Source organism: Rissa tridactyla, chromosome 3 (assembly GCF_028500815.1).
Source record: "Rissa tridactyla isolate bRisTri1 chromosome 3, bRisTri1.patW.cur.20221130, whole genome shotgun sequence".
Taxonomy (NCBI): domain Eukaryota; kingdom Metazoa; phylum Chordata; class Aves; order Charadriiformes; family Laridae; genus Rissa; species Rissa tridactyla.
The window spans coordinates 48,044,997-48,069,939 of record NC_071468.1 but is presented as its reverse complement, the minus strand read 5'-3'; the positions used below and the strand labels follow the sequence as shown (position 1 = coordinate 48,069,939).

The 24,943-nt window shown below is 40.9% G+C and overlaps 2 protein-coding genes across 7 annotated transcripts; one reads left to right on the top strand and one right to left on the bottom strand.

Annotated features, from left to right (window-relative positions):
* Positions 1-1,317: 1,317 nt before the first annotated feature.
* C3H6orf120 (chromosome 3 C6orf120 homolog) lies at positions 1,318-6,430 on the top strand. 2 transcript variants are annotated; one of them, XM_054194728.1, is made up of 2 exons: positions 1,318-1,397; positions 3,400-6,430. In XM_054194728.1, the coding sequence occupies exon 2, from the start codon at positions 3,445-3,447 to the stop codon at positions 4,000-4,002; it is 558 nt and encodes a 185-aa protein (XP_054050703.1). In that variant the 5' UTR covers positions 1,318-1,397; positions 3,400-3,444; the 3' UTR covers positions 4,003-6,430. The 2 variants fall into 2 exon arrangements, with proteins under 2 accessions (XP_054050703.1, XP_054050702.1); XM_054194727.1 differs by lacking the exon at positions 1,318-1,397 and adding an exon at positions 1,448-1,705.
* PHF10 (PHD finger protein 10) lies at positions 5,303-24,350 on the bottom strand. Of its 5 annotated transcripts, XM_054194722.1 has the most exons (13): positions 23,850-24,007; positions 21,398-21,504; positions 20,700-20,830; positions 19,835-19,918; positions 18,322-18,455; positions 18,029-18,213; positions 17,221-17,269; positions 16,760-16,869; positions 14,795-14,948; positions 12,207-12,362; positions 7,370-7,478; positions 6,897-7,085; positions 5,303-5,409 (listed from the first exon to the last, which is right to left on the bottom strand). In XM_054194722.1, exons 1-13 carry the CDS (start codon positions 23,916-23,918, stop codon positions 5,324-5,326), a joined length of 1,563 nt encoding a protein of 520 aa, XP_054050697.1. In that variant the 5' UTR covers positions 23,919-24,007; the 3' UTR covers positions 5,303-5,323. The 5 variants fall into 5 exon arrangements, with proteins under 5 accessions (XP_054050697.1, XP_054050698.1, XP_054050699.1 ...); XM_054194723.1 differs by lacking the exon at positions 17,221-17,269 and having other exon boundaries at positions 18,064-18,213; XM_054194724.1 differs by lacking the exon at positions 17,221-17,269 and having other exon boundaries at positions 18,064-18,213; positions 19,835-19,912.
* Positions 24,351-24,943: the final 593 nt, after the last annotated feature.

Genomic DNA, 24,943 nt, shown 5'->3' with positions numbered 1-24,943 from the left:
ACCTCCTGGCAATGTCCTGTTTCTATGCAACACAATGCTAAAAGACCTTGGCTCCAGTGTGTTCCCACAGCTTGGGTATCCACCCATTTCAAATGGAACTGACAGCCACATGGAAAAAATACTGTTGAAATTTTCAGGCATTTTAGAGAAACACCAGTTCTTTATCATGTCATGCTTCTGTGTTCAATAGTGTATTTATATTGGTCTACGATATTCAGTCACGTACAAACTTTAAATAATAGAGATTTATCAGCTTTAATATTTTAATGTGTTTTAAGCCGTTGATAAGCCTGTTTATAAGATTGAAATTTATTTTAATAAAGCTCAAATTTAACACAATCCATATTTGGCGGGTTTATGCAGCCTATTTGTTTGGGGTAGGAATGAACCAAACAAGTTACGTTGGTTTTATGAAATTAGAGAGCTATGAAGACAGAACATTAGCTCATTCTGTGAATACAGGACCCTTGGGGTACACACACAGATCCTCTTGAAATACAGTCAGCGCAGATTTGTTTTTCAATTTCAATCCTTCGGTCTTGCTTACAATTTTAAAGAGCTCCGTCAATTTAAGGTAACTTTGTTGAAACCAATGCGTACTCAAAAGCAATGATTTTTGTTTTTTCTCTTCACACCGTGTTTCTCTGTTCTGTGATCTTAGGCGAAACTTATGCTGATAGTCACATAAACCGTTACCAACTGTTGAAGGGCAACCTATCCTCCAGTAAATGTATTACATCCAGTTTCAGCGCAGATAAAATCAGACTTCTCTCATTTTAGGACTCCATTGTGAAAAACGCCTGACACGTAGAAAAATCTACATATTCAGCCACTCGACGCCTCACCATCCCCCTCAAACGTGTCATCCTTAACTCAGAATTTACAACTCACCGAATCTTATTTTTCTGGATTTACAGGTGCCTGGTCCTCTGAAGCCGTGCTTCCCCCCCGCCCCGCGCCCCAACAAACACATCCCCTCTGACAACACAGCAAACCCTTCCCCGGCCATAGTCCAGGTACCTCCTGCGGGCCCTGGCCGCCCGCCCCGGCAGACCCCCACTCCAGGCGTTCCCTGAAGCAAGAGCACGCAGTGGAAGCCCCCGCCTCCCCCCCCGCCCCCGCTTTTGGCCGTTAATAATATACCCCCCGCACCCCCGAATTCCGCCATTCGGCGGAATTCGGGGGTGCGGGGGGTATATTATTAACGGCCGAAAGCGAGGCCCTGGGGCGGCCGGAGCCGCCGCGGTCCGTGTGGGAAAGGGGTGTTCCGCGTTGCCATGACGACGACGCCAACTCTCGCGAGAGTTGGGGGTGCCCGCCCCGCCCCGCCCCGCCCCGGGGGAGGGGTGCGGGCAGGGGCGGGACAGCGGCGGCGGGAGAGCTCGGCGGTAACGGCGGTGAGTGGCGTCCCCCCACCCGCTTCACAGCCCCCTCCCCTCAGCCGCTGGCGGGTCCGGTGCCGCTCCCGGGGTGTGCGGGGAGGGGGACGGCTCGGCCCGGCGCTCTGCCGGCTCCTTCAGGGGCGGCCTCGGCGCCCGCCGCGCTGCCTCCGGGGCCAGGCCGGGCCCGCCTCAGCCCGCCCCTGGGGAGGGGCTTGGCCGCGGCGTCCCCCCCCTCCACCGGCTGCGCACGTCGGCGAAGCCTGGTGCTCTGCTTCCCCCGGGTCGTGGCCTCGCCGCTGCCGGAGCCCAGCGGCGGGTCGGAGGTGAGCCGTGCCCCGGCCCTCAGTCGGCGGGGGTGACGCCGGAATCGCTGCCGTGCCCGGCGGGGCCCGGGGAGGGCGGCAGAGTCCGTTGGCGTCCCTGGGAGCCGGCCGTGCCCCCAGCGGCTGTCCCGCCGGCGGGGAGGGAGGGAGGGAGGGAGTCGGCGGGGGCGGTGGTGGCTCTGTCCAAGGTCTCCTGAAATCCCTTCGCCTTCCAAGTGCCGTGCCAGCGCCAAGAACGCTTTCGTTCGTCCCTCGGTAACTTAATAATTTTCTGCTCAGATGTGGAGCTCTTCCTGTTCCTCTGCTCGGATATTTCATCGCCGCTTCGATTTAAAAGTGGCAGAGAGTGGGTTCCCTGATAGAGGGAGACGAGAAGCAGAAGAGTATTTTTTTTCTGTCGCTGTGGAAGGGCTTTTGTCGGTCTGGCAGGTTCTGCGAATGCCATGCTTCCTTCTTTTATGCTGTCTTTGCAGAATTGTGGCCTTGTATTGTAGAGGCCTCTGGGGCAGAAAAATGGGGACTACAGAAATACTTGTACGTTTTTTCCCTAGATCTGTTTAACTGTAAAACCTCTAAGTGACGTCTCAGTGGAAGTCATGCAGTTTGTTTTGATGCTAACAGGGTACAAAAGAACTTACTGGTAGCTTTCATGTGGAAGGTAATTGTAGTGTCCTTATGGAAGGAATGAGGGGATGAGAATCTACCTCTTAAAGTGTGTGTGCCTCCTATACTTGACTGTGATTTGCATGTCAAGTTCAGTCAGCTATATGATTTGGAAGCCTTCAGCAAGGTTCGGAGCTTGCTTCTTTGTGCACACGCACTTGGTGCAACTGTTCTTCAAAGGATGGGCAGGCTGCAGGCACGCTTGCTGAGGCTGCCTGACTGGGAGCGTGCACCAAGCAGGGAAAGGTACAAGAGCCTTAATCTCACAGCAGTCCTTTCCCGCTCCCCCTTGCCCCGGTAACTTCAACCTTCTGTTTTGTAAGCAAGTTCTGTAAAGAACTGAGTGTTTGTGCCGTAACAAAATCTTCAGGAAAGTAAATGCATTTTTTTCAGGGAAAATATGCCAAGTTTAGTCCCAGAAACAATCCACACAGCAGAAGCATAAATGAATGTATTACCTCACTAGATAATTTGGTTTTATTTCCAACTCCATTCCCAGTGGAAGTCAGGATGCATACTGCTTCATGCATACATCCAGATTTGCACCTTTACTGTCTTCTGAAGTGAAGATGAGAGGACAGCAGAACAAATAGGATGCCCTAAATACCTGATACAAAGTTAAGCTTCTTCAAGCACGCGAAAGCCTTCTTTTTTAACTGTTTTTTTAAACTGAGGCTAAAATCAGTATTGGGTTTCATCTCTTCTGGGTGTTTGTCAAATTTGGCATGTATGCAGGTAGAATGAAACTAAAGTCTCTGTGTCAGTTCTGGATGAAAGAACACCAGCTTGATTATTTTCTGTTTAACTTGTTTTAAGAAATTCAAGCCATTTTAATCCTACAGCACTCTGAATCTTGGCAATGGGTTTTGTTACTATTAAAAAAGAAGAAAAGTTAATGAACATACTTCATTGAAGTTGCTTGTATTTGTATGGACTAGTGGGGCTTTCTAAAAATTATCAAATTAAAAAAAATAATCAATTCCTTCCAGGAATGGAATATGATAAAATCTGAATTATGTTTGTATTCACAGGATAGTGCTCGAGACGTGGGAAGAGTCTGGATATAGTTTAAGACCATGGCAGTGCGCTGGAGAAGAATCCTGGTAATATTTGTGGCAGCTCAAGTACTATTTGTGGTAAATGCCTTTGAGGAAGAGGATGTACCTGAAGAATGGATTCTTCTTCACGTTGTTCAAGGTCAAATCGGAGCAGGAAACTACAGCTATTTGAGACTAAATCACGAGGGAAAGATAGTACTTCAGATGCGGAGTTTAAAAGGTGATGCAGACTTGTACGTATCTGACATGACGCTTCACCCCAGCTTTGACGAATATGAGTTACAGTCTGTAACTTGCGGCCAAGATGTTGTCCATGTACCCGCACACTTCCGCCGCCCAGTGGGAATAGGGATTTATGGTCATCCCTCTCACCTGGAGAGCGAATTTGAAATGAAAGTATACTACGATCGAACAGTTGTACAGTACCCCTTTGGCGAGGCTTCTTACAACCCCGAGGAGATGGAGGCAAACCAGAAATACTCACAGTCTACAGAAGATGAGTTTCAGGATGGGGAATCTGTTTTCTGGACTATACTTTTTGGAATCTTGAAATTAATACTTGAAATTCTTTTTTAAATGGATACACATTGGACTAAATCACGCTTCAGCCTGTGAAATTGAACACAAATGACTTGCTGTAATATTTAATACTCTTTGTTATGTTTCCTGAAGAGGTATTCAGGTTACTTTTCCTAAACCAGAAAGGAATCGGGGGAAAAAGCCATATTTTAATTTTATATTGTAAATCCTCCCCATATGTAAAATGAGCAGCAAGCACAGTATTTGCAGTGTTCTTCAGAGATCAGGGCTTAAAAATGAATGTACAGTTGGGTTGTTGTTAAATTCACTTTAAACAGGTGCTTAGGAAAATCAGCTCCAAGTCAGTATTTTCTATTGTTGTTATAAAGAAAATAATGAAGTACTGCACTTCAGTACCCCCTCTCAATTTAGAGCATATTTAAAATCTACTCCTTTTCTGAGCAAGTATTTCCAGTGTAAAAATAATTAGCAATGGCTTTTGAGTGTATATGAGGTGAGGAGCCTAGGGTAAAGGAAGGAAAAACCAATCAATCACCTAAGGGGCTAGATGATCTGTATTTTGACTGCTTGTGCTCCGCATCGAGTCAGCCGTCTGTCAAGCAGAGGTCTGTCCAGTCACTCATCACCTCTGCAAATCCATGACCTGAATCAAGCGCGTGTTACCTCTTCACTATTACTGCAGGGAGTGCAAGCCTTCAGCTGTTGTTGTCAATACGACATTTCCATTCCTCATTAAAAAGCAACGCAGCATATAGTATCTTCAACTTGAGAGGTGTTTTCTTACACCTCCCTTTATAGCTTTTTGTGATTGATCTTTTTAGTATATCTTTATGAATAAGTCATTAGCTTGCAAGGAAAATTTCTGGTGAAACGAATTTGCAGTATGTTGTATGAAGGTCAGGTCCTGCCCGCTCTTCCTTGAAAGTTAGTTTTTCCAGGAGTATTTTTTTGCTTTGGTCGAGTCTTTCAGAATAACCAGTTGCTATGCAAATAGCGTATGTTGAAATTGCTCTGTAACTTTCCTTTCACAGAGCTTACTGATGAGTGCACTGAAATAAACAAGTACGATACTATCATTTTATACAAACGGTGCATGTACAATTTAAATTTCATTACTGAAAGCCTTCTCTTTCTGAGAGGGAATTTGGCTTGTCTGTCTCTATCTAGACACCTGACAGAACATTATCAGTGACTTTTATCACAAAAAAACCATTATATAGCCAAAATTAAAAGTTTATTTGGTAAAAAGGAAAAAAAAAAGTGGTATTGTTCCTCTTAGAGTGGTTGGTTAAATAGCACCAAAGTATCACTTTAATTTGTGCAGTTAAGTTTTGAACAGCAAGTTTTTGGGGTTTTTTTAGCCCTCCTTGCTGTTTTTCCCCCTTCTTCCTCCTCTTCGGGGTACGGGAGAGTCTTTCTGACAACAATCACAAATCCAGCGACCTAAGAAAAGAAAGTTATCAATTATTGGGAAACTTCCTTTGTTACTCACTCACGCACCTTCCACCATTCTACTAATAGGTGCTCATCTATTTGCAGTACTGCCTTTGATGTAAAGAACCAGTGCTTTTCTTTAAAATGTAGGCATCTTTTCTAAAAGGTATAGAAGGCAGCATATAAAATTTGCCCTCCATTGCAGACTCATTACATGTAACAGCTGGTTACACTAATCTTTGTGGACCTCAAGAAGTGCCAGCACTGCTAAGGAGGTGGTTATTAGGAAAGGACTTGACAAACTATGCTTGAGTTTGTGAGTTACATTTTCATGTGAATGACCACAGCTAGAGCTCATGGGAGCTGAGCAGAAATGAACGGCAGTTTGAGAATGCTGCTTTTGTGCCACAGGTACGGGGTCCCGCTCCCCAAACCAGCATCAGTTCTTTCGGTGCAGTCAGGCAGCGCAGGTTAAACTGCTGGCAGGGGTTCATCGCCAGACCTTGTACTAAAAACTCATTTACTGAGGGAACAGTAAAGGGTTGAGCATAGAAGCATTTAACAGTTTATATGACAACAGCTGGAATCATAGAGGCTGCTTTGGTAATCTTATAGTTTTGTAGGCATATAATCTATTTTGTTTAGATTCTGTCCTTAGGTCAGCCTGAAAGTTAAATCGGCCACCGAACCTGCACTGAAGTGACCGCTAGCACCAGTGCTTCCCAAAAGGGGACTGTACAGTGTATTTGAAGTACTGTAGTTACAGCCAATACTGTCCCTGCAGAACTTGCAGCCACTGAACTAACTTGCCATGGACTTGATATTACATGAAAAGCAACAGTACTACCAGTTGTTTATAAGTCTGAAGCTTTCTTTACACTGCCTCGAGTTGGCCAGGAGATACAAGTGACCAGGAAATCAAAAGGTACAGGCTGCCTGGCATCTAAGGTACTTCACTTCCAGCTTTGATGTTTAAGAAAAAAAAAAAAAAGAAGGAAGGGGTTTTAAAAGGTGTTTACAAATATTAAATTCAGCATACTTTTTAATTTAGAAACTGAAATAATAGCACAAACACTTTATTGATGTGAAAGTTATACTCCAGCAATATGCAGCAATAAAACCTCTTTACAGGTTTCCTTTATGAAAAGAGGTAATTATTCTCAGTATTCTGTGGATATTGAAAAAAACCAAAACAAAACCAAAACACCAACAACCTAGTTCTGAGTGAGTCTGTTTGGATTCTGTTGTAAAAGCCAATTATATTTCCTGTACAGGAATAGCCAGGTTAAACTGTGCACAACCAAATATACAGAAATAAAGCTTATTAAAAAAATTGGGTCCTGCAGTGTGAATGCTTTCCTACACTGTTGCTTACTCCTACCCTTCACACTTGTTTTAAACTATTCTTTCAAAAGCAATGCATAAATTAATTCTGACAGAAAAAGCCCAGGACTCAGAAGAGGTGGGAAGGGAACAATTAACTCTTACTTTATTACCTGAAGGGATAGCGTCAAGCCCCACACAAAAAGTGTGATAACCACGGTCACACACATCACAGAACATCATTTCTTCTTCGTGGTGAGGCTGCCCACATATAATGCATGTTTTACACTCCATACATTGCCAAGGATAAGTCTTAATCATAGCAACAAGCTCCGGGGTCATATCAAGGCAAGAAGGGTGGCCTAGATTAAAACCAATATTATTACTTTTGCATCTGAAACGAAATGTAAAATGAGTTAGACTGTTTGCTTTTACAGAAGCTGAAGCTTAGCTCACCTCCTGGAGAGATCCCACAGCGCACTGAGCGTGCTAGTACACGAAACATTAAATAGAGATGGAGTCTTAACGAAGGACAGAAAAGGCAACTGGACTGTTGGTAGACAGCTGTAGTACACTAAGTATTTCCACAAAAAGATCCGTCAAGCAAACTCCCTTAGGAATCCGCTTAGTGTATGCAGATACTTACCACTGTTGTCACACTGGGAGCAATGTATAAGAGCTTCAGCTTTTCCTTTCTTGTTGGACTCCTTACCCTTCAGACAAATTCCACATATAGCATTTGGAATGGCCTTTGGCTGGAAGGGTAGAAGAGGGCTATAAATTCATTCCAGAAGAATTTACAGATTTAACAGGAAATGTCATATATCTCCTTAACTCTTAAAATTAATGAACAATCTGTTATGATGGGTGAACCTTAAAACATATGACAATAATTGATGAGCAGCGGCACTGGAAAAAATCGTAGATTAACTACATAGAATTTTGCATTTGGCACACGTAGTGAGTTACATGAAAATCAAATTGGAGCAAAAGCACGTACTCGCTTCTTCCTATGAATTCATCGACTAAAATTCCCCTCGATGTAAATTAAACGTGACATTGCATTAAAAATTTCAGTATTTTTTTTTCCATTATAGAGTACTTCTTTATGAATCTCCATGCAGATCTCCTGTTTATGAAAGAAATTAAATACAATTTTCCATTTGCATTACATTTGTCCCTAAATATAGAAAATGAATTACAAAAGCAACAATCTTGATTTCTGGATCTTTAGTTTCAAAATATCTGGTTAGCTATGCTGAACATGGCTATCTGTTTTACAATTCTTTCTTGTATCCAGTCATAATCGCCGTATGAAGAACGCACCCTTGCATTTAACTACAGCTTGACATTCACCATCTTTCCAAGTGACCATCTGGAGTGTATTTGGGTCCATGAAATCCATTTAAAAGGTGAGAGAAAAACAGCAGAGGCTGCTACAGCAAGCAACATTTGTTTATGTATTCTGCGTCCCAACCCAGAGATACACCAACAGTTTCATCCCGATGAGAACCAAGGAAGAGGGTAAGGCATTACGAATTTCAGAAACATTTCAGTAGTTATATTGTTGAGCTTTGACCTCTGCATAATGAAATTAGTGAGAAATGCCGTTAAAATTAATATAGTACTGACTGATGTTAAATTGACTAGCGCCAGAGTTTCTAAAATTGTTGCTGCAAAGATGCAGCTAATAGAGGGAGTTCAAGGCTTATCTATCCTGTTTTCTAAGTAACCGAATGTCTTATCAATAAGCAAGGAGAGTTCCAGTCAACTACCAAGCACCGAAGGTGGGAGAAGAATGAAGTTTCATTTTAAAATAAATTTTAAAAGTGGAAACAGAACTCTCTCTCTATATATATATATACAAATTACCATGATCTTTTGAAATGCAAGTTATCTTTAAGTGTGTCTATTTCCTCAGTTTTTTTCCTAGCACCTAGCAAATTATTATCTTCACTCATTTTTAAGTAGTCAGGACGCATCGCTTTAAGTTTTCTGAAGTTTTCAATCTGCTTTTTATGTTAAAACATGGCTACAATCTGCTTCAAACTGCCTGGTCTAAAGAGTTTTATTTAAGAAAACAGAACACCATACCAGATGTTTAGAGGTAACTTCCTTCAAAAGATGACAGAGGCATTCATACAGGCTTTTTTTTGCTTATTTATTTTAAAAAAGCAGAGTCAACCTGTTTTATACATAAATATAATAAAACAATAAAAGAAGTCTAACATTCACAAACATCTCTACAAAATAATAAATATAATGGAAGCAAAACCACACAAACTCTTTTACTGTTACCTATTCTACATGTCCTACATGTATACCTTTATACCCTGCTCCTCCCAACAAAAGCGGCACATGCTTAAACCTCATCCGTGTTGCAGCATTTACCCTTCTGTTGTCTAGGCTACATTCTAATTTTTTTTAATTGTGGTTTCATCTATTTCTAAGTAAACCAAGCCTTTCTAGAATAGCAAGTGCACTTTTCTAATCAGACTTCTAGTTTGTTATGGATTTGTATTTTACTGCCTTTAATATACAGCAGCAGACTCCCTTGTACTCCAGCAAAACTAAAGTGAGCTGCTTTTCGGTCACTGTACCTGCATTAGGGTATGTGCAGTTAACACTCAGATACACATAATTCTAATTACACACTGCTATAGATGCATTTATTAACAATGCTTCCATCTATTCTTACTTCACTAAATTGTGTTCATTACATATCGTGCATGTTGGGGGGGTGAGAATCGCAGCCTATTAATAATAAAGTTCCAACAGTATGGAAGTATTTTTACAAAAATGAAAAAAAAAAAAAATGCAAGACTATTCACATTTCAAAACAGTTCAAGTTCTACCACCATAAATGGCTTTTAGAAATGCTATGAAGAAAAGGCTATCAAATCCAAATGGGAAGTCATAATATCCCATCTGATTAGAGTAAATTTTGCTTTCTATGTCCTCATCTTATTGGGATGAGGAAGGGAGAGAAAATGAATGCAGGGTCAAAATGACGACTGCCTGCTCTGTAAGTTTTCACTTCCATGCTGCCGTGCTGCAGGTCTCAAAGTAAGCGTTCCAACTACACCTTTTTTATAACATCCTATTCTGAATGCAAAGTGTTCTATTTTCATATACAGTGACCCGAAACAGAAGTGTTGTAAAATATAGTTTCTCAATACATTTCAGTTTTATGTGCAAAAAAACTCCTGTACTTTTAACAGTACCCTGTGTGTGCAATTGTAGTAGCCAGTCCTGCAGCAACAAAGACTCACTACTTGTAACATGAGAAAATGTAAAACACACGCTAACCGTTCTTTGTTAAAGAACTGACAATAAAAATGGCTCCATATAAAATACATTATTTCTTTTACTCAAAAATAACTCAGTGGAAATGTGTGAAACCTGTAATACTCATTGTGTGGCTATAACTATACATTTGCATGTTGATGCCATAGCAATCATCCTTCAATTTTAACTACATGTAACCAAAAGATTACTGTCCTACAAAAATAGTCAAATATTAGAGAACAATACAGAACAAAAGTATTACAAAGATTTAGAATTCACAGGGACAACATTTTAAATCAGTTAAGCCTTCAGCTCAAAGTGCCTTAACGTTTAGGCACATACGGTATACCATTACCTGGTGTTCTTGTAGACTAACAAACAAGAATCTTCCTGTCTTACCAGTTAAAACAGCTCATGTTAATTTGGTTTACTGAAAAGCATTTAGACGTTCCCACGAACAAGAAAGCCAATCCTCTCACCCTCCCAACACAACATCACCGCCTTTGACTTACGCTGACATTGCAAAGATGTGGCGCTGTAAGTTTACAGTAATACTAACACAATTGGTCATCTTGAAGCAATGAGTAATTGCTCCAGGAATCCATTTTCAAAATGCAATGCTGTATCCTACCATTACTCTTCTACAATTAGAAGTCCATTGGTTCTCTCCCTATGCATTCATAAGGCCATTAAGCAGATTGGACTAATCAAACACTCAGGCATTTCACGGCTACGTGAAACTTCTGTAAACCAGTGGCACACAATCTCTAATGCCAAGTTTAACAAAGCTAAAAAAAATATTTCAAGCTCCATCTTTGGATTTCATGTTCATGGGAATATTGGTATGCATTCTGTGTCTACAACAATTTGCAAAGTTACATATAAAAAAATATACATATGGTACCACAGTCTAAATCTCCATAGTTTGCATATTTCTTAGTAAGTTCCTGAACAGAGAAAATGCAACTGGAGATTGCTATCTGTTATGAACTTGTACAGATGTATGTATGTATGTAGAGAAAATTTATCAAAGCTGTCCAATTCTTGCAGAAATTAGCTTCTTAAGGTAAGTTACAATTTATTTACTGTTAACTTGGTAAATACAGACAGTAAATATTTATGAATGTAAAACGCAAGCCATCAACAGCTCACTTTTTCCGAGAGTTTCTCAATATGTACAATCTTGTCACTGACAAAAAAGTTTCTTTTCCATAACCTCTCTTAACAAGCATTCCTGATTGCTAAATACTAAACCGTGTCTTAATGTAGTGTTTTCCCTCTTTATGCGTCTATTCCTGCTCCCGTTCAAGTCAATGGAAAATTCTCACTTCTTTCAGTGGAACAAGACTAGGCAATAATGTGCTTTGAAAGTGTTATACCACATTCATATCCTCTCTTAGTATGCAGAATAATAACACATAAATAATGCATGTCAATTCCCATTTCTTCTGAAAAGTATTTTTACCTTAATCTTATTTTTATCTTAATTTTTGAAATTATTATACAATAATACTGATGATTTGGGTCTTAGGTTTGGCAATCACTGCTTGACAGCTGAAATGTCTTAACATCCTCACCAAATTTTTAGTGTGGATAAAAGCATATTGCCCACAAACATTTCTATATAGCATGAACTACATAAAAAGCTATTTTTCATATACTGTTAAAGTGGTTACGTAGTGTTGCCTATACAACTGTAGTAAGCTTCTTGCCTTCCACCCTATACATTGTAACATCTCAGGATGAAAGACTGTATTTAAAATGAATGTCATAACGGTATGTTCAACCACGTAGCCGCACTTTACAGCGCTGATCTCTTGGTATGCTACCATACTAAACAGTAGAAAAAAAAAATGGATACTGAATGCTCATTTTGAACTGGCAAGTCATTCTGACTGCTGTGTTAAGGCAGCCAGAAAGATGCAGAGTTCCAATGATAAATCCACAATGGGTATTTCTAGTGTTGCTGCCTGGGAATCTGAGAAATTAACAGAGGCCGCTGTACAGCTAGGGTAAAGGAAAGCCCCACGTGAAATAAAAGCAAAAAGGAAGTAAGGAAGCAAACAGATGGAGCACACAACAGGAGAGCAGCTAGTGAAGAACAGCAAGCAGAAGTTCCATATTACTGAAAAAACAAGTATTTCGGGGAGAGGTTGGTCAGTAAAGAAGTTCAGTCAGGGGCTTTTTTCTTCTACCTTGTACCCAGGAACTGATTTGGATAATACAGAACGTTTGGAACCATCTTTTCTTGGAGTAGCACTTTTGTCTCTTGTTTTTTGTCTTCCCTGAAAAGAATCCTCCTGGTTGTCTGTGGCGCAATCACCTTCAGATACATTGCCAGACGAATTGTCCTATAATAAAAATACCATAGCTATATTTTTTATTTTTCGGATAGACAGACAAGTCTCTCCTATGCCCCTTAGAGCCAACTAAGATAAGAGGAGGATACATCTTTCCTTCTGCAAAAGCATGGGGTACATCACAATCTAGAACATCTTTGCTCATAATCTTCATTATCTATTATTTCTCATGCTAAGAGACTGGCATCAGCAATAGCAGTCAGATTTTCCAGTTGTCTTGATACCAGAGTGAGGAGCACAACAGTGTAATTCTTTGAACCGTTTTCCTTTAAAAGTCAGCAAGAAATCCACTATATGCAAGATGTTGTTTACAAAGTAAAGGGCCAGCAAAAAGTTAGAAGTGCCCTTGCCATGCATTTAAAGTGTACTACCAAATAGCACTGCCTTGAGCTAAACATGTGAAGGTTTTTTATGCCACCCTCATCTACTATTTTCACCAGGAGCAATCTAAATATTTCATTTGGATTGCAGCAGAATGCCATCAAAGGCAAAACACACTTCAACATTTAATACAGAACCAAACAACAGAATTTATGCTGCAGTTAAAGCATTTTATTTTTTTTGAGGAATGGGGAGGCAAGAAAGAGGGGAAGAGGTTCAAAGAGGGTGAGAGATCAATGTAAGCATAATTAAGAGCAGCAGCACAAGATTCTTCTCAGAAAAGTATTAATAAAGGCCTCCAAAAAGCTCCAGAAGAAAGCAATACAATTAATCACATTTATTACAATAAAACCCAAAAGGCCAAATAACAACGGTGCCCTACAGTAAAAGGCACTCTGTGCAAACAAAATAGTAAACAGCCTATGCCCCAGAGCCTAAAATCAAAACAGACAAAAGAGACACAGGGCAAAGGGAGGAGTATAACACAAAAGCAAAGCAAACTATATGGGAACAAGAAATGGTACGTTTCACCAGTATTTTAGGGGAAGGGTTATTTAGGACAGTCAACTAAAACACTACAGAACAGGAAAATTGCTACCTGACTCCAACAATGGGGAGGGTGAAAAAGGAAAAAGCATAAAGCATACTGCAGGACTCACCAGGGAGACCTGACGAATGGTGGGTAGCCCAAAACTCAGGAAAAGAGGCCTGACAACTGCCCACTTCTGTGTTCAACAGGTATTTTTCCCGAACAATATGCCTCAATGACTAGCAAAGAACCCCTGCTGCCATAGCCAAACCCACTTCACAGGAATCTCCTTTTAAATTTTCCCTGCACTTTTCCAACACAAAGACATTTCCCCTTCCGCATACTGCCACAAAAAAGACTTCTGAACTTCTGTGAAAAATTAAAGGATAGTCTGCTTGGTCCAGTTACTTTACCATTAAGGGGAACGGAAGTCAGTGGAAAAGGGAACTGGGAAGAAATGGTTAAAGACCAACTGTAAAAAAGCTGGAGTATGACTAAACCAAAATTTTGACTTGATATGTAGCATGCTGAGTTTATATGATTTATTTTTCTCCAGAAAAACACAAGCAGAAAGGGTGTATTAACAAGTATGTCTCTCTCCCTTGTTAGTCTACAAACTGACCCCTTCCTTTCTTCCTCAGTTATTTTATGAATATTCAAACAAAATAAATGTTTATATGGCAAAATTTAGCATTATGCATACCCACCATCTAACATGTTCGTCAACTGAACTTGAAACTGTTAAATGCACCTGTGATTTTACATTCTATTTCTCTTGAAATTAGGGTTAAACTTCTGGAAAATGGTTGTCACCAACATACTAACTATACCAATATATCAATGGTTCACTTGTACTCAGACAGCTCAACTGTTATTGAGCACTTAAAACACTATCAAGGTAGGTAGGTGAAAGTTTCTCTTAACTTCCAGTAACAGATAATTTTGCATTTGCATAAATAGGGAGAACATAAACATCTTTTTAAAGATGTATTGTAACACAAAAACCCAGTGCTTTTTACCTTTTCTTTGAATTGGAATGAAGTAGCTATTTCTGTATTGAGTATTTTCTGCTCCTACATCACGAAAATAAAAAGTTATCAGGCTATCAACACGTTTGCTTTAGTGACAGATTCTGTAGGACTTAAATACCAAAATATGCTGTGACCTGAACTACAGCGTTCATTCCCCTCAGAAACGGTAGCAACTTCCCGTTGGGAATAAGGGCATAATGAAGAGCTATGGTGGGGAAGATCCTTCAAGATTTCTTTAAAAATAAGGAAGAAAGGGCCTGAAATTTCAAATACTTGTTTGGTTTACTCTAAAAATGGATCAAACAGAAAGCTGGAGAGCAATGTTATAAAATAAAGAGAGGTACTAAAAAAGGGAGCACACTTTTAGTTTAAGATTCTCCTTCATTTTGTAAATGTTAGAGATTCTACTAAGAAACTACAGAAACTAACAAAAGTGAAAGAAAAGGACTTTTTTGTTAAAAAATACTTTCAATTTGTCTCACCGAATTGCCTTTGGTTTTCCGTTTTTCATCACCTCGCCCTTCCTCCGCATCATCTGAATCTCCATCACTGTCTAATGCAGGCAGCTCTGGATCCAAAGGAGGTTCGTAAAGAGCTGTGTTTAATGGCAAGTAACGAAGTTCATCTGGAGAGTATCTAAAGTTATTAAATAAATAAAAAGAATTCATGTGTACTTTATGCATAAATACTAAGTCACAGAGCATACAAGGACTTCAATGAGAAAAAGTAAGAAAAACTCCCTTTTTTCAAGAAGGCATATAAAAACATGCAGTTCTGCTAACACAGGAAACATATTAATTTCTCCTCCAATATGTGATACCATCTAGTACTTGTCTTCTTTGTACAGCAGATATTTGTGGAACACAGGAGAGTATATTTGCAATGTTCCGAACCTACATAATCATAAAAGGCTATGGAACCCCTAAAAAGCTTTAACCCTTCCAAATTACTATGCCCAATGTATACATCTTGTTTATGACTATGCAGTGCCCACAGAGCACGTGCACAACAATTCTAACCTGGGGCACATAAATAGCGAGGGTCCAAAGCAAAGTAAGTATCTTTAAACTAGAGCAGGGTAGGTTTAGATTAGACATTAGGAAGAAGCTCTTTACAATGAGGGTGGTGAGACACTGGAACTGGTTGCCCAGAGAAGCTGGGGATGCCCCATGCCTGGAGACATTCAAGGCCAGGCTTGATGAGGCTCTGAGCAACCTAATCTAGTTAAAGATGTCCCTGCTTACTGCAGGGGGGTAGGACTAGATGACCTTTAAAGATCCCTTCCAACCCAACACATTCTATGATTCTAATCAATATAGCTATATGTCTGAGTTCCTTGATCATTGAAGGAGAACAAAAAATGCATACAAAAATAAAATTTCAGAAGAATGTGAAGTTCTAATCACATTGCTTATAGCCAAATGCAGCTTAACACATGCAATCCCACCCTTTTTTTTTTAAAAAAAAAAAAAAACCAACTTTAAATACCAGGACAAAGGTGAAAGTCCTTTTACTATTAAGGACAAGCATTGTAAGGAGTGTATTATTTTGACTCATATTTGAAAGGTTGTGTCCTTTGTTAAGAAGGACAAGCAGTTTCACTTGCAGCTTGTAAGAGCGAAATAAGCAAGATATCTAGTATTTTTAATTCAATTCATTTAATAAAATTGAATTCCTTCAAGAATATCCTGTAACATGTAAATTTGGGGTGGGCTGTATGCACACACACTAGAATGAGCAAGGCATATGTAGATAAAGACCTTCTCTATAGAAAACTACGTCACGTATAGGATGAGTACCAGCTTTGTTGTACAGATGGTAAAACTTCAGCAACAATTTTCAAATCAGTATCTATTTGTCAAATGGGAGCATGCCACCAGGTACAGTCTTAAATTTGTTTAGACAGTCAAGTACACATATTTTCATGAAACATAAAGATCCAACTAGCAATATCTTTCTCTCTCACTTACCCATCCAACATTAAACTTAGCCCACAAGACCAATCAAATTATTTTTTTTTGCTAAATTAAAAGCTTTCTGAAAATTTTAAAAACAGACAGTAACGCTGTCACACAAAAAACATGTGATCGCAAGCCAGCATTACAACACTTCAATATAGACATTAATCTTAGCACACATGCAGAGGCAGATGATAAGTGAACACATGAGAGAGGCAGGAGTGAAATCAATGTCTCCTTTTACCACAGTAAATATCTGAGCTGGCCAAATCTCAGGCACTCCAATATATCAGCGGAGACAGTACTCTTGCAGCCAGTAATGCTTTGTTGACAAAAGCTGTCACACTATGCTTCTATTAGACTAGCAAGTGTCTCAAACATGAAATTAATTCAAAACCTTACAGTAAATACACTGAAATGTTCTCTGTCTGCTAGATGTAGAGAAAGATCAGTGCAAGAGAATCAGCAGTTAGGATGCTTTTAAAATACCTTTTGTAGTACTCCTGGAACTGGCCGGGTATGAGAGCCACTGGATAAGGACTAACCTTTGTTCTCTCTGTAGGTAAGATTTTGTATTTTCCTTGAGGGACCTGGATAATCTGTATTGTTTAATACAAAACAATGACGTTTTTGTTTCACGTACAAACTTTTGAGCCTTTCTCACCATCTACCCCCCAAATATTTTTTAACTAGCCAGTTTTATTGAGTTGGAACAGCTACCTGAGTTCTCCCATGGGAAATTCAAGTCATTAAAACATGCGGAGATCCCACTCAAAAAACAGTATTACAGATTAAGTCCAATCACTAAGTATCTAGTGAACTGAACAAATATTAGGTAGGGCTAGTTCTAACAGTATATTATATAAAATAATTTAAAAATTAAAATCTAACAATTGAAACAGTAAACATTAACTGCATTTTTAGCATGAATTATCATTTTTGGTCCATACCAGTAGAGGGTAGCAAGAACATGTCCATCTAATTTGAAAACAGGCTGCACTATTAAAAAAAAAATCCATTAAATAAATGAATTTCCATACAATTATATGGAAAGGAGAAGCTTACACAGAAGCCTTCTTTCCCTTAGAAAGAAATAAAACTAATTATCCACTATCTTGCCAATAACATGGTTCAATACCAGAAAAATGTAAACTTTCCATAAACTACCACGTAATAATGTACATAGAGAAAATTTTTGCTTTACTGTCTTTACACAAGCAGAATAGTCCTGCTTCAAAATGCCAGCTAATTCAATTTTTTTTTAAATCAGGCACAGAAGCATGAAATTTATCTAATAAAAAAATAATATGTCCCCTAACAAAAACAAGGGCATAACATTGACAGGCAGCACTCTCTTAGAGGATAAATAGTTTACTTTTTTACCCTACGTACTGTTCTGGCAAAATTTTGGAGGTGTTCCAAAAAAGAATTAGGCACTTACATGAATAGATAAAATAGCAACAGAAGCTTCTTAGTAACCTAAACTTCCCTCTTAGTTTATGCTACTACCAGCAGGTTAAAGACATGACAACAAAGCAACACTGAAATTTTTAAAGCTTCCCGAGACATGTATTTTCAAGTTAAAAAAAAAAAAAAGTTTTCGCATTAAATATATTTGAGATTATTTTTTTTAGCAGTATTACCCATCTAATAGCAGTAAGTTCCTACATGACTGAAACAAGATTAATCAAACTCCTTGATAATAAAATAGTTAAAACAGTACCAAAACCAACTTTACTAAAACAAGCAAGGAGCTACCTATTGATATTGGTAAGAAATTTAAATCTTCCTACATGTGTCTGTAAATCAAAATAGGCTCTTCTTTCTTCCATCCGCTCTCGGTTTAAATTGCTGTTGAACTCTGCAGCTTTCTTGGCAGCTTTTTTAATATATTCTGGAACTTTACTGGCTTCTACTTTCTGTGTGTTCTGCTGCTGCATTTGCTGGAATAAAAACAATTTTATTAATTCATATACATTTCATTATCAGTTTGAGAACAGCCTTTTCTTATATGCCACATTACAGATCTGGTTCACGTATACACTACTTACAGAGTACTCTTTATAATGATCTGTTATTCGCTGACGTTCTTTCTCTTGCAGTATAACAGAATACTCAGCATGTTTGGCAGGGTATTCTTTAATCATAAGATCAATTACTTCATCACTACGCAAAGCTGTTAGACCTAAAATAGATAAATGCAATAATGATGCTATCTCGCAAAACTAACTGTAGGTTATTTATATCCCACAATGATGAACTCAAGTTTTTAAGCAGCTAAAGACAACAACCTGCTGTGCACAATGCTTTTCTCTCTCTCTCAAGTAGGAGTGAACTTGTGCTGTTCAGCTCCCAAGGCTGATGAGGAGTTTGCTTCTACGCAAGGAGGGGAGGCTCATTTTTTTTTTGTGCTTAACACCTACTAAACTCCCCTGTGAGGCAGAACCTTTGTTCTAAGTGGGACCTGGTTAACTGTTAATTTCAGTTTCCAATATTGGTGAAGTGTTAGTTTAACTAACTTGCAGAACCTTAACTGAAATTATGAGATTTACATAACCTCCCTATGCAAATCAAGGAAGAACCACTGTGAGGGCAATATGGAGCAGCAAACTGCACACAGGCTCCTGACTCACAATTAAAGCATTTGAGATTCAGAAGTCGGAATGCCTCAGTTTGCAGCTACAATGCAGAACTCCTCCTTTAAGGGTTCCAACACAACTAATTCCCAAACGCTGACAATAGATGGAGGTTGACTTATGTTACTATAAATACAACCTTAAAAAATAGGGATAGTTAAACTCAGTGCACATCTCTACTGGATATGAGGCAGAATATAGTATTTTGCTGCTATTGATAAAAATTAGACACTGTTCTCTCCCACATATTTAAGTTAAAAAATAAACAAAAAAACAAAAAGAAATCAAGAGAGCTGGGAGGTGAGAAATAAGGTAGCATACCAAAGACTGTTACTATATAAAATGACATTACATTTGCACAAACCCATGATACACAGAAAAAAAATGTGACAGGTGTAATTTAATCTCTAACACGCTTCAAGTAACGTGTATTAGCAGAGGAAGAAAAAAATACTTCAAGCTCTTTCGACATAAGCCACATCAATGATATCATTCCATTTCAAGTACATTAAAGTGCTTTAATACACACCCTTCTAACTTCTTACATATAAGCTAAACCATGTAAGACATACTAATGTTTGCTGAGTTCCAACTAACTCAGCAAAACAAGACTGATGTTCTTTTCAATTTGAAAAATTATGGTGTTCTCTTTTCTAGAAGGATAAAAAGGTTTTAAAAGTTAATTTACAACATAGAAGGGATGTTGCTAAGTAATTAGAATAGGTCCAAAATTTATTTTTTTATAATAAATCTGGAATACTGATACCTCATGGCCAATTTACACAAATTAGTAATACACCGGTTTTCATTTCAGAATTTATGTTTTCAGTTGAGAGTGATGCAACTCTTCTCTACCAAACCGAATCACATTTTCAGTGCGTCATATTTTTAACACCATAACAAGGAATCTAACAATTTGCTCTCTTACCTAGTGTGCACTGAGTTTCTGTGATAACATTTAGTTCTCTGAGGTAGAGTTTCTCCTTGTGAGATAGATCTCGTCTTTCTAAATCTCCAAAGAACACAAAAAACAGCAATAAAAATGTGCACAGTTACTCAAACTCCCCCATATACAGTGTCAAAGTATTTTGACAATTTTATTTCCAGGCAGTGAGAGTGTATTATACTGCTATTCCTATAAACATGAAAATTTTATAAATTGATTTTAGATTTAATATACACTGTAGGGACATTGTTAATTTTTCTGAGTACTCTGCCTGTAGTTATGATTTACAGAAATACCGAGAAAACCTGACATATGAGTTTGGATGCAGAAAACACTATCGAGCACTGAAGGTATATCCATTTTTTCTTTTAATATGCCTTTTAAAAATAAATTCCATGACAGAAGAACCAGATTTGACAATTCTGAATAATGAAGGCTCAAATCCTAGAACCTCCACAATTCATTTTATAAAATCGTTCCACAGTGTAGAAATGTTGCCACAATTCAGGAAACTGAATATAGAGATATAATGATATTGTAAGAAATCACCAACGAAATACTTATAAAATTGAGGCCAGTTTTCAAAAGGTGCTTGCTGATCTAAATCCCAAATCAGACTTGTTTACAGATTTTCAGTAAGTCTTAAACTACTTTGAAAACCATAGGATACATTTTCAATATGCCAATAACAAAAATAAAAAGTACAACATACATAACTCAGGTCTGCTTTTGCCATGGTCTTTTTTTTAATCAGTTGGCTCACGCTATAGTGAGAGAGGCACAGATTACATCCAAACTGTATAAAGACAAAGATTTTTAGAAAAAAAAAAACTTTAAAAATAAATACCTGGATATTTTCTTTTAAAGGAAGTCACACCCAAATATTCACTGACTTGCTCCTGAAGCATATAGTATTCTCCTGTTTCATCTGGTGGCCACTTGTATTCTATCAAATTTTCAGCAGGAAAATAGCTGTACCTAAGAACAATGTTAGAACAAATAAAAAAAAATCCTTAAAAGGGATACTTACATTCCTAGAAATTCAGTAATTCCTATATATATGTCAATGAACAACATCTATGAAGTCAGACAAGCGCTTCAGAACACCGCATCCTGTTAACCCATTTCAAAGTCACTTTGTTACACCCAACTTCATGTAGATTTCTCCAAACCAGCATCCATCAATGGGCTGAGGGCCAGAACATGAAGAAAGAGATATTCATGATAGTGGCCAGGACACCAGGAAAGGCAGGTACTACAGTGTTAACATTCATTCAAAAAATATGTGATGTTTTAAAAACATGTAAGCTGTGCTTCTGATTGTAAATTAGACGCAGCACGTTTTGTGTTGTTTTAAAATAAAATGTCTTAAAAAATGCTGGGAGAAAAAGACAGCTAGCTACTCACAGGACATTGCCTGAATTCAGAATTCAGAAACACGCACGAAGAATATACAAGCAAAGAAAGAAGAGATAATACTTAAGCATATCAAACAATACGATAAGACTAACAATGAAAAGTGGGAATTGTAAAAACTGGTATTACCCAAGGTCTTGACTAGAAGTTTCACAGCTCCGAGAACTGTCCCCTGAGCCCATACGTCGTCTTTTGGATGGCTGGCTGCCATCATTGGAATTTTCTTCTGTGTCATCCTGAAATAAAAATGAAGATAAACATTAAAAAAATTAAAGGAGCATTCAGCAGATAATGTAAAACGTCAAAAAATACTGCAAGGCAACCCACAGTTTAAATATACCTGAACTACTGAGCTATTTAATAATACTCTTTACAAACAACTCATAGGACAATTTATGTAGTAAATTATTCTTTGCTACAAACTAGCTGCACGACACATCGTGGCACAGAAGGAGAACTGGGTAGTTTCTCACCTGTTGCACAGGTGGAGCACTGAACAGACAGAGCTGTGGCTTTGACCACCAAGTTCATCGTTCTTGACGTAAACTACCTATGGCACCAGCACAGCCAGACAGCTGTGGATCCTGCAAACTACCCTCTTTGGTGACAGTCAGAGACAAGGCTAATTCACTTAATCAGCTAGTTCTCAAAAGCAACAGCAAGGGCTGAGCAAAAACACCAAGCCCCTGCTGAGAGCTGATGCTTATAAAATCAAGGGAAATATTACCAAAAGCAACACAGGAGTTTACAGACAGGACATACAATTAAAATAAAAGGAATGTTATACGGTTTATAAAAAGATTACAGAAGGCAGAAGTGTTCAAGTCAATTGACTACTGTCACCAATAGCAGAGCCAAGAACAAAACAGCTCTTTAAGAATCTGAAACTCTAAAGTGTAGTACGACAGAGTCATGTTTCATAACTTTTCTGAAAAGTTTAAGAAAGAATTAACCTGTCAGAAATAAATGGATCAAGCCCATTTATCTTTACTTATTAAATAATGACAAGAACAACTACTAGGCCTACCTTAGCTAATGTCTTTCATTCTAGTATGTTTTACATATCATATCACTTGACTTATCATTTAAAGCGATTTCAGCAAATGAGAATACATTACTTTTGTTATACAACATTTCATAGTACCATAATCAAGACAGGCCACAGGGAAAAAGCATTTGTCTCCTGTATTTTTGGTTTATTTCATATTTTTCACAATTCTTTACATTTTTTTTTCTTTCTTGTGGAGTAGCAAGAAGAGTATGTTTCATACAATAAAAACTGAAAAGCAAATTTAACGAAGTTGCGCTTTCTTAATGCGGCTATACTTAAAGAATCAGGTAACCAGCATCTCCACTAATACTACTAGTAATACTATTTCCTAGTATTGCTAACAATACCCTGTACAAACCAAGTAGCCGTCCCCAATCAAAACTGTATCAGACTAGAGTATTTTGTGACACAGCTATGTCTCATCAGTAGTTCATCCCTACTTCCCACAAGGAACATTAATGCACTCCAAACCTCAACAAAAACATGAACAGGGCCAAAGCCATGCTTTGCTATGCCAAACCTACCAAGACTTCAAAACTTTTTTTAAAAGACAGATCTCAACCTGACAGTTAGGAGGAAGTACTACATGTCAGTTTCCCCTTTTGCTTTGAAATTTCCTTTTATTAAACCCAGTACTGTTCAAAAGTCTAAGCACCCATACCACAGGAGCGATGAACGTCCTCCATTTCCATCTTTGCTTTCTTATTTGCTGAAAACTTCAGCAAATCCAAACACACAGGCTCACAGACTAAAACACTTGAAGATGAGATGGTTTGTCACAGAGGACTTTGCAGAAAAAGTGAAAACATTTGCACTGCAATCTAGGACATGCTGTAGTTCAACCACTCTTACTGTAGCAAAAATAATATTTAGGGACAGTCTTGTGGCTTTCTTTACATGGAAAGTCAAACATTGCCAAAAAAGCCCCTTCTTCCCCTGAAAACGCGTTTCTGTAAAAAGCCTGTTAGTCCTTAAGAAACAAAGTTATATGACCAATTGCTGGTAGGTCTACCAACTACCAGATGTACATAACGATCTTTTATTATGTAATCAGAAAGCGTGAATTACCAAGATGCCTTTCAAAAAGTAACTGCCAGCCTGCGCCCGGGCGAGTGGGCAGAGACAGCAGCAAGTACGCGGTGGTGCCACAAGCAGCGCCCGGGAATCGCGGGTACGGTGTCGCAGGGCCCAGGCAGAAGACCCTGCGACTCCAACCCAAACTTCGCTGCGTGCGACGCCGGGACGCCGCCAGCGCTACGGAACGAGTCTCCGCCCCGCTCCCGCCAAAGGACTTTTTAGGAAGGTGGACGACCCCCGGGCACCCAGCGGGGCCTCCACCTCCCCAGCCAGCCCCGGACCCGCACCCGAAGTTCGGCCCGAGGGGCGGGAGGCCGCCCGGCTCCCCGGGGCGGCGTGAGGCGAGCCCGTGTTGGGAAGGGGGGGGCCGGGCAAGGCCTCCCGCCGCGGCGGCTTGTTGCGCCACGGCCCCAGGCCGCCGCGCTGGGCCCCGCAGCCGCCGCCCGCTCTCACCTTCAAGGACTGGGCGCCGGGCGTGGCCGGGTCGCTGTCGCAGAGGCGCGGGGACAGGACGGCCGCCATGACCGCCGCGGGGGCCGCCGCCGCCGGCTGGGCCAGGAAAAGCGCCGCCGCCGCCGCGCGACCCGGCCTCGCGCCGCGCCCGGCTCCGCCCCCCCTCCCCCTGCGGGGGGTGGCGGCAACGGCCCCTACCGGCCAGCCCGCGCACGAGCGCGGCGGCTCGCGCAGCTCCTGCTCCGCCCCCCTCCGGGCAGCCCGCGGCGACCCCGGCCCGCGCCGCCGGACCGGCAGCCGGCCCGCACCGCCCACAGCGCCGCCGCGCGGGCCCGGCGCCGCCGTCGCCCCGCCAACAGTGCCAGCGCCGCTGCCGCGCCCTCCTCCTGCTCCTGCTCCTCCCGCCGCCGCCGCTCGGGCGGCTCCGCGGCCCGGCCGCGATCGCGGAGCCGAGCCGCCGCGGTATCGCTTGGGCAGCAGCGCCGGGCGGAGGGGCAGCATCCCCCCGCGGTAGTGAGCGCCGAGCGCCGCCGCTGACCGGCGCGGGAGCTAGCACCCAGCAGGGCCGGGCCGCTCCGCCGCCAGGCTCCCGTCTCCGGGAACGTCAGCCGGGGACGAGCTACGTTTGTGAACCACCAGCCCCCGCAGGAGGGGTGTAGGGGGGCGGGGGGCGCACTCGGAGGAGCCGGCAAGGAGGGCGCTCGGAGCCGGCCCTCCCGCCGTTACGGCCGGGCGAAGGCGGAGCGTGGGCTCCCCCCTCCTCCCCCAGCAGCAGAGACCCTCGTCCCGCCGGCGGCGGGGCGGCGCGGCGCGCGCCCCCGGTGACACGCGTGCGCGCAGCCGGGGCTCCGCGGCGGCGAGCGGACCCCTCCTCGGCGAACAAAGCGCGGACCCGCCCCCGGCAGGAGCTCCCCCCGCCGCTCCAGACCCGCTCCGAGCCCACCCGGCCCAGCGGCGCTCGCAGGCGGCACCACCCCACGCCCCCGACGCTCGTTTCCATCGCTGAACAATGCACCGGACACGGTTTCCACACACGGCAGTTCCAAAAGCAGACGTCTACGTGCTTCACAGGCACGCCGGGGGCTTACTCTTCA

Excerpts from the sequence above, each read along its gene's own strand:
- PHF10 (XM_054194721.1), bottom strand. The coding sequence starts at position 24,350 with ATGCTGCCCCTCCGCCCGGCGCTGCTGCCCAAGCGATACCGCGGCGGC. Across the intron at positions 21,505-23,849 it reads CCGGCGCCCAGTCCTTGAAG|GATGACACAGAAGAAAATTC; the intron begins GTGAGAGCGGGC and ends TTTTTATTTCAG. Across the intron at positions 18,456-19,834 it reads AGAAACTCAGTGCACACTAG|GTCTAACAGCTTTGCGTAGT; the intron begins GTAAGAGAGCAA and ends TATCTATTTTAG.
- C3H6orf120 (XM_054194728.1), top strand. The coding sequence starts at position 3,445 with ATGGCAGTGCGCTGGAGAAGAATCCTGGTAATATTTGTGGCAGCTCAA.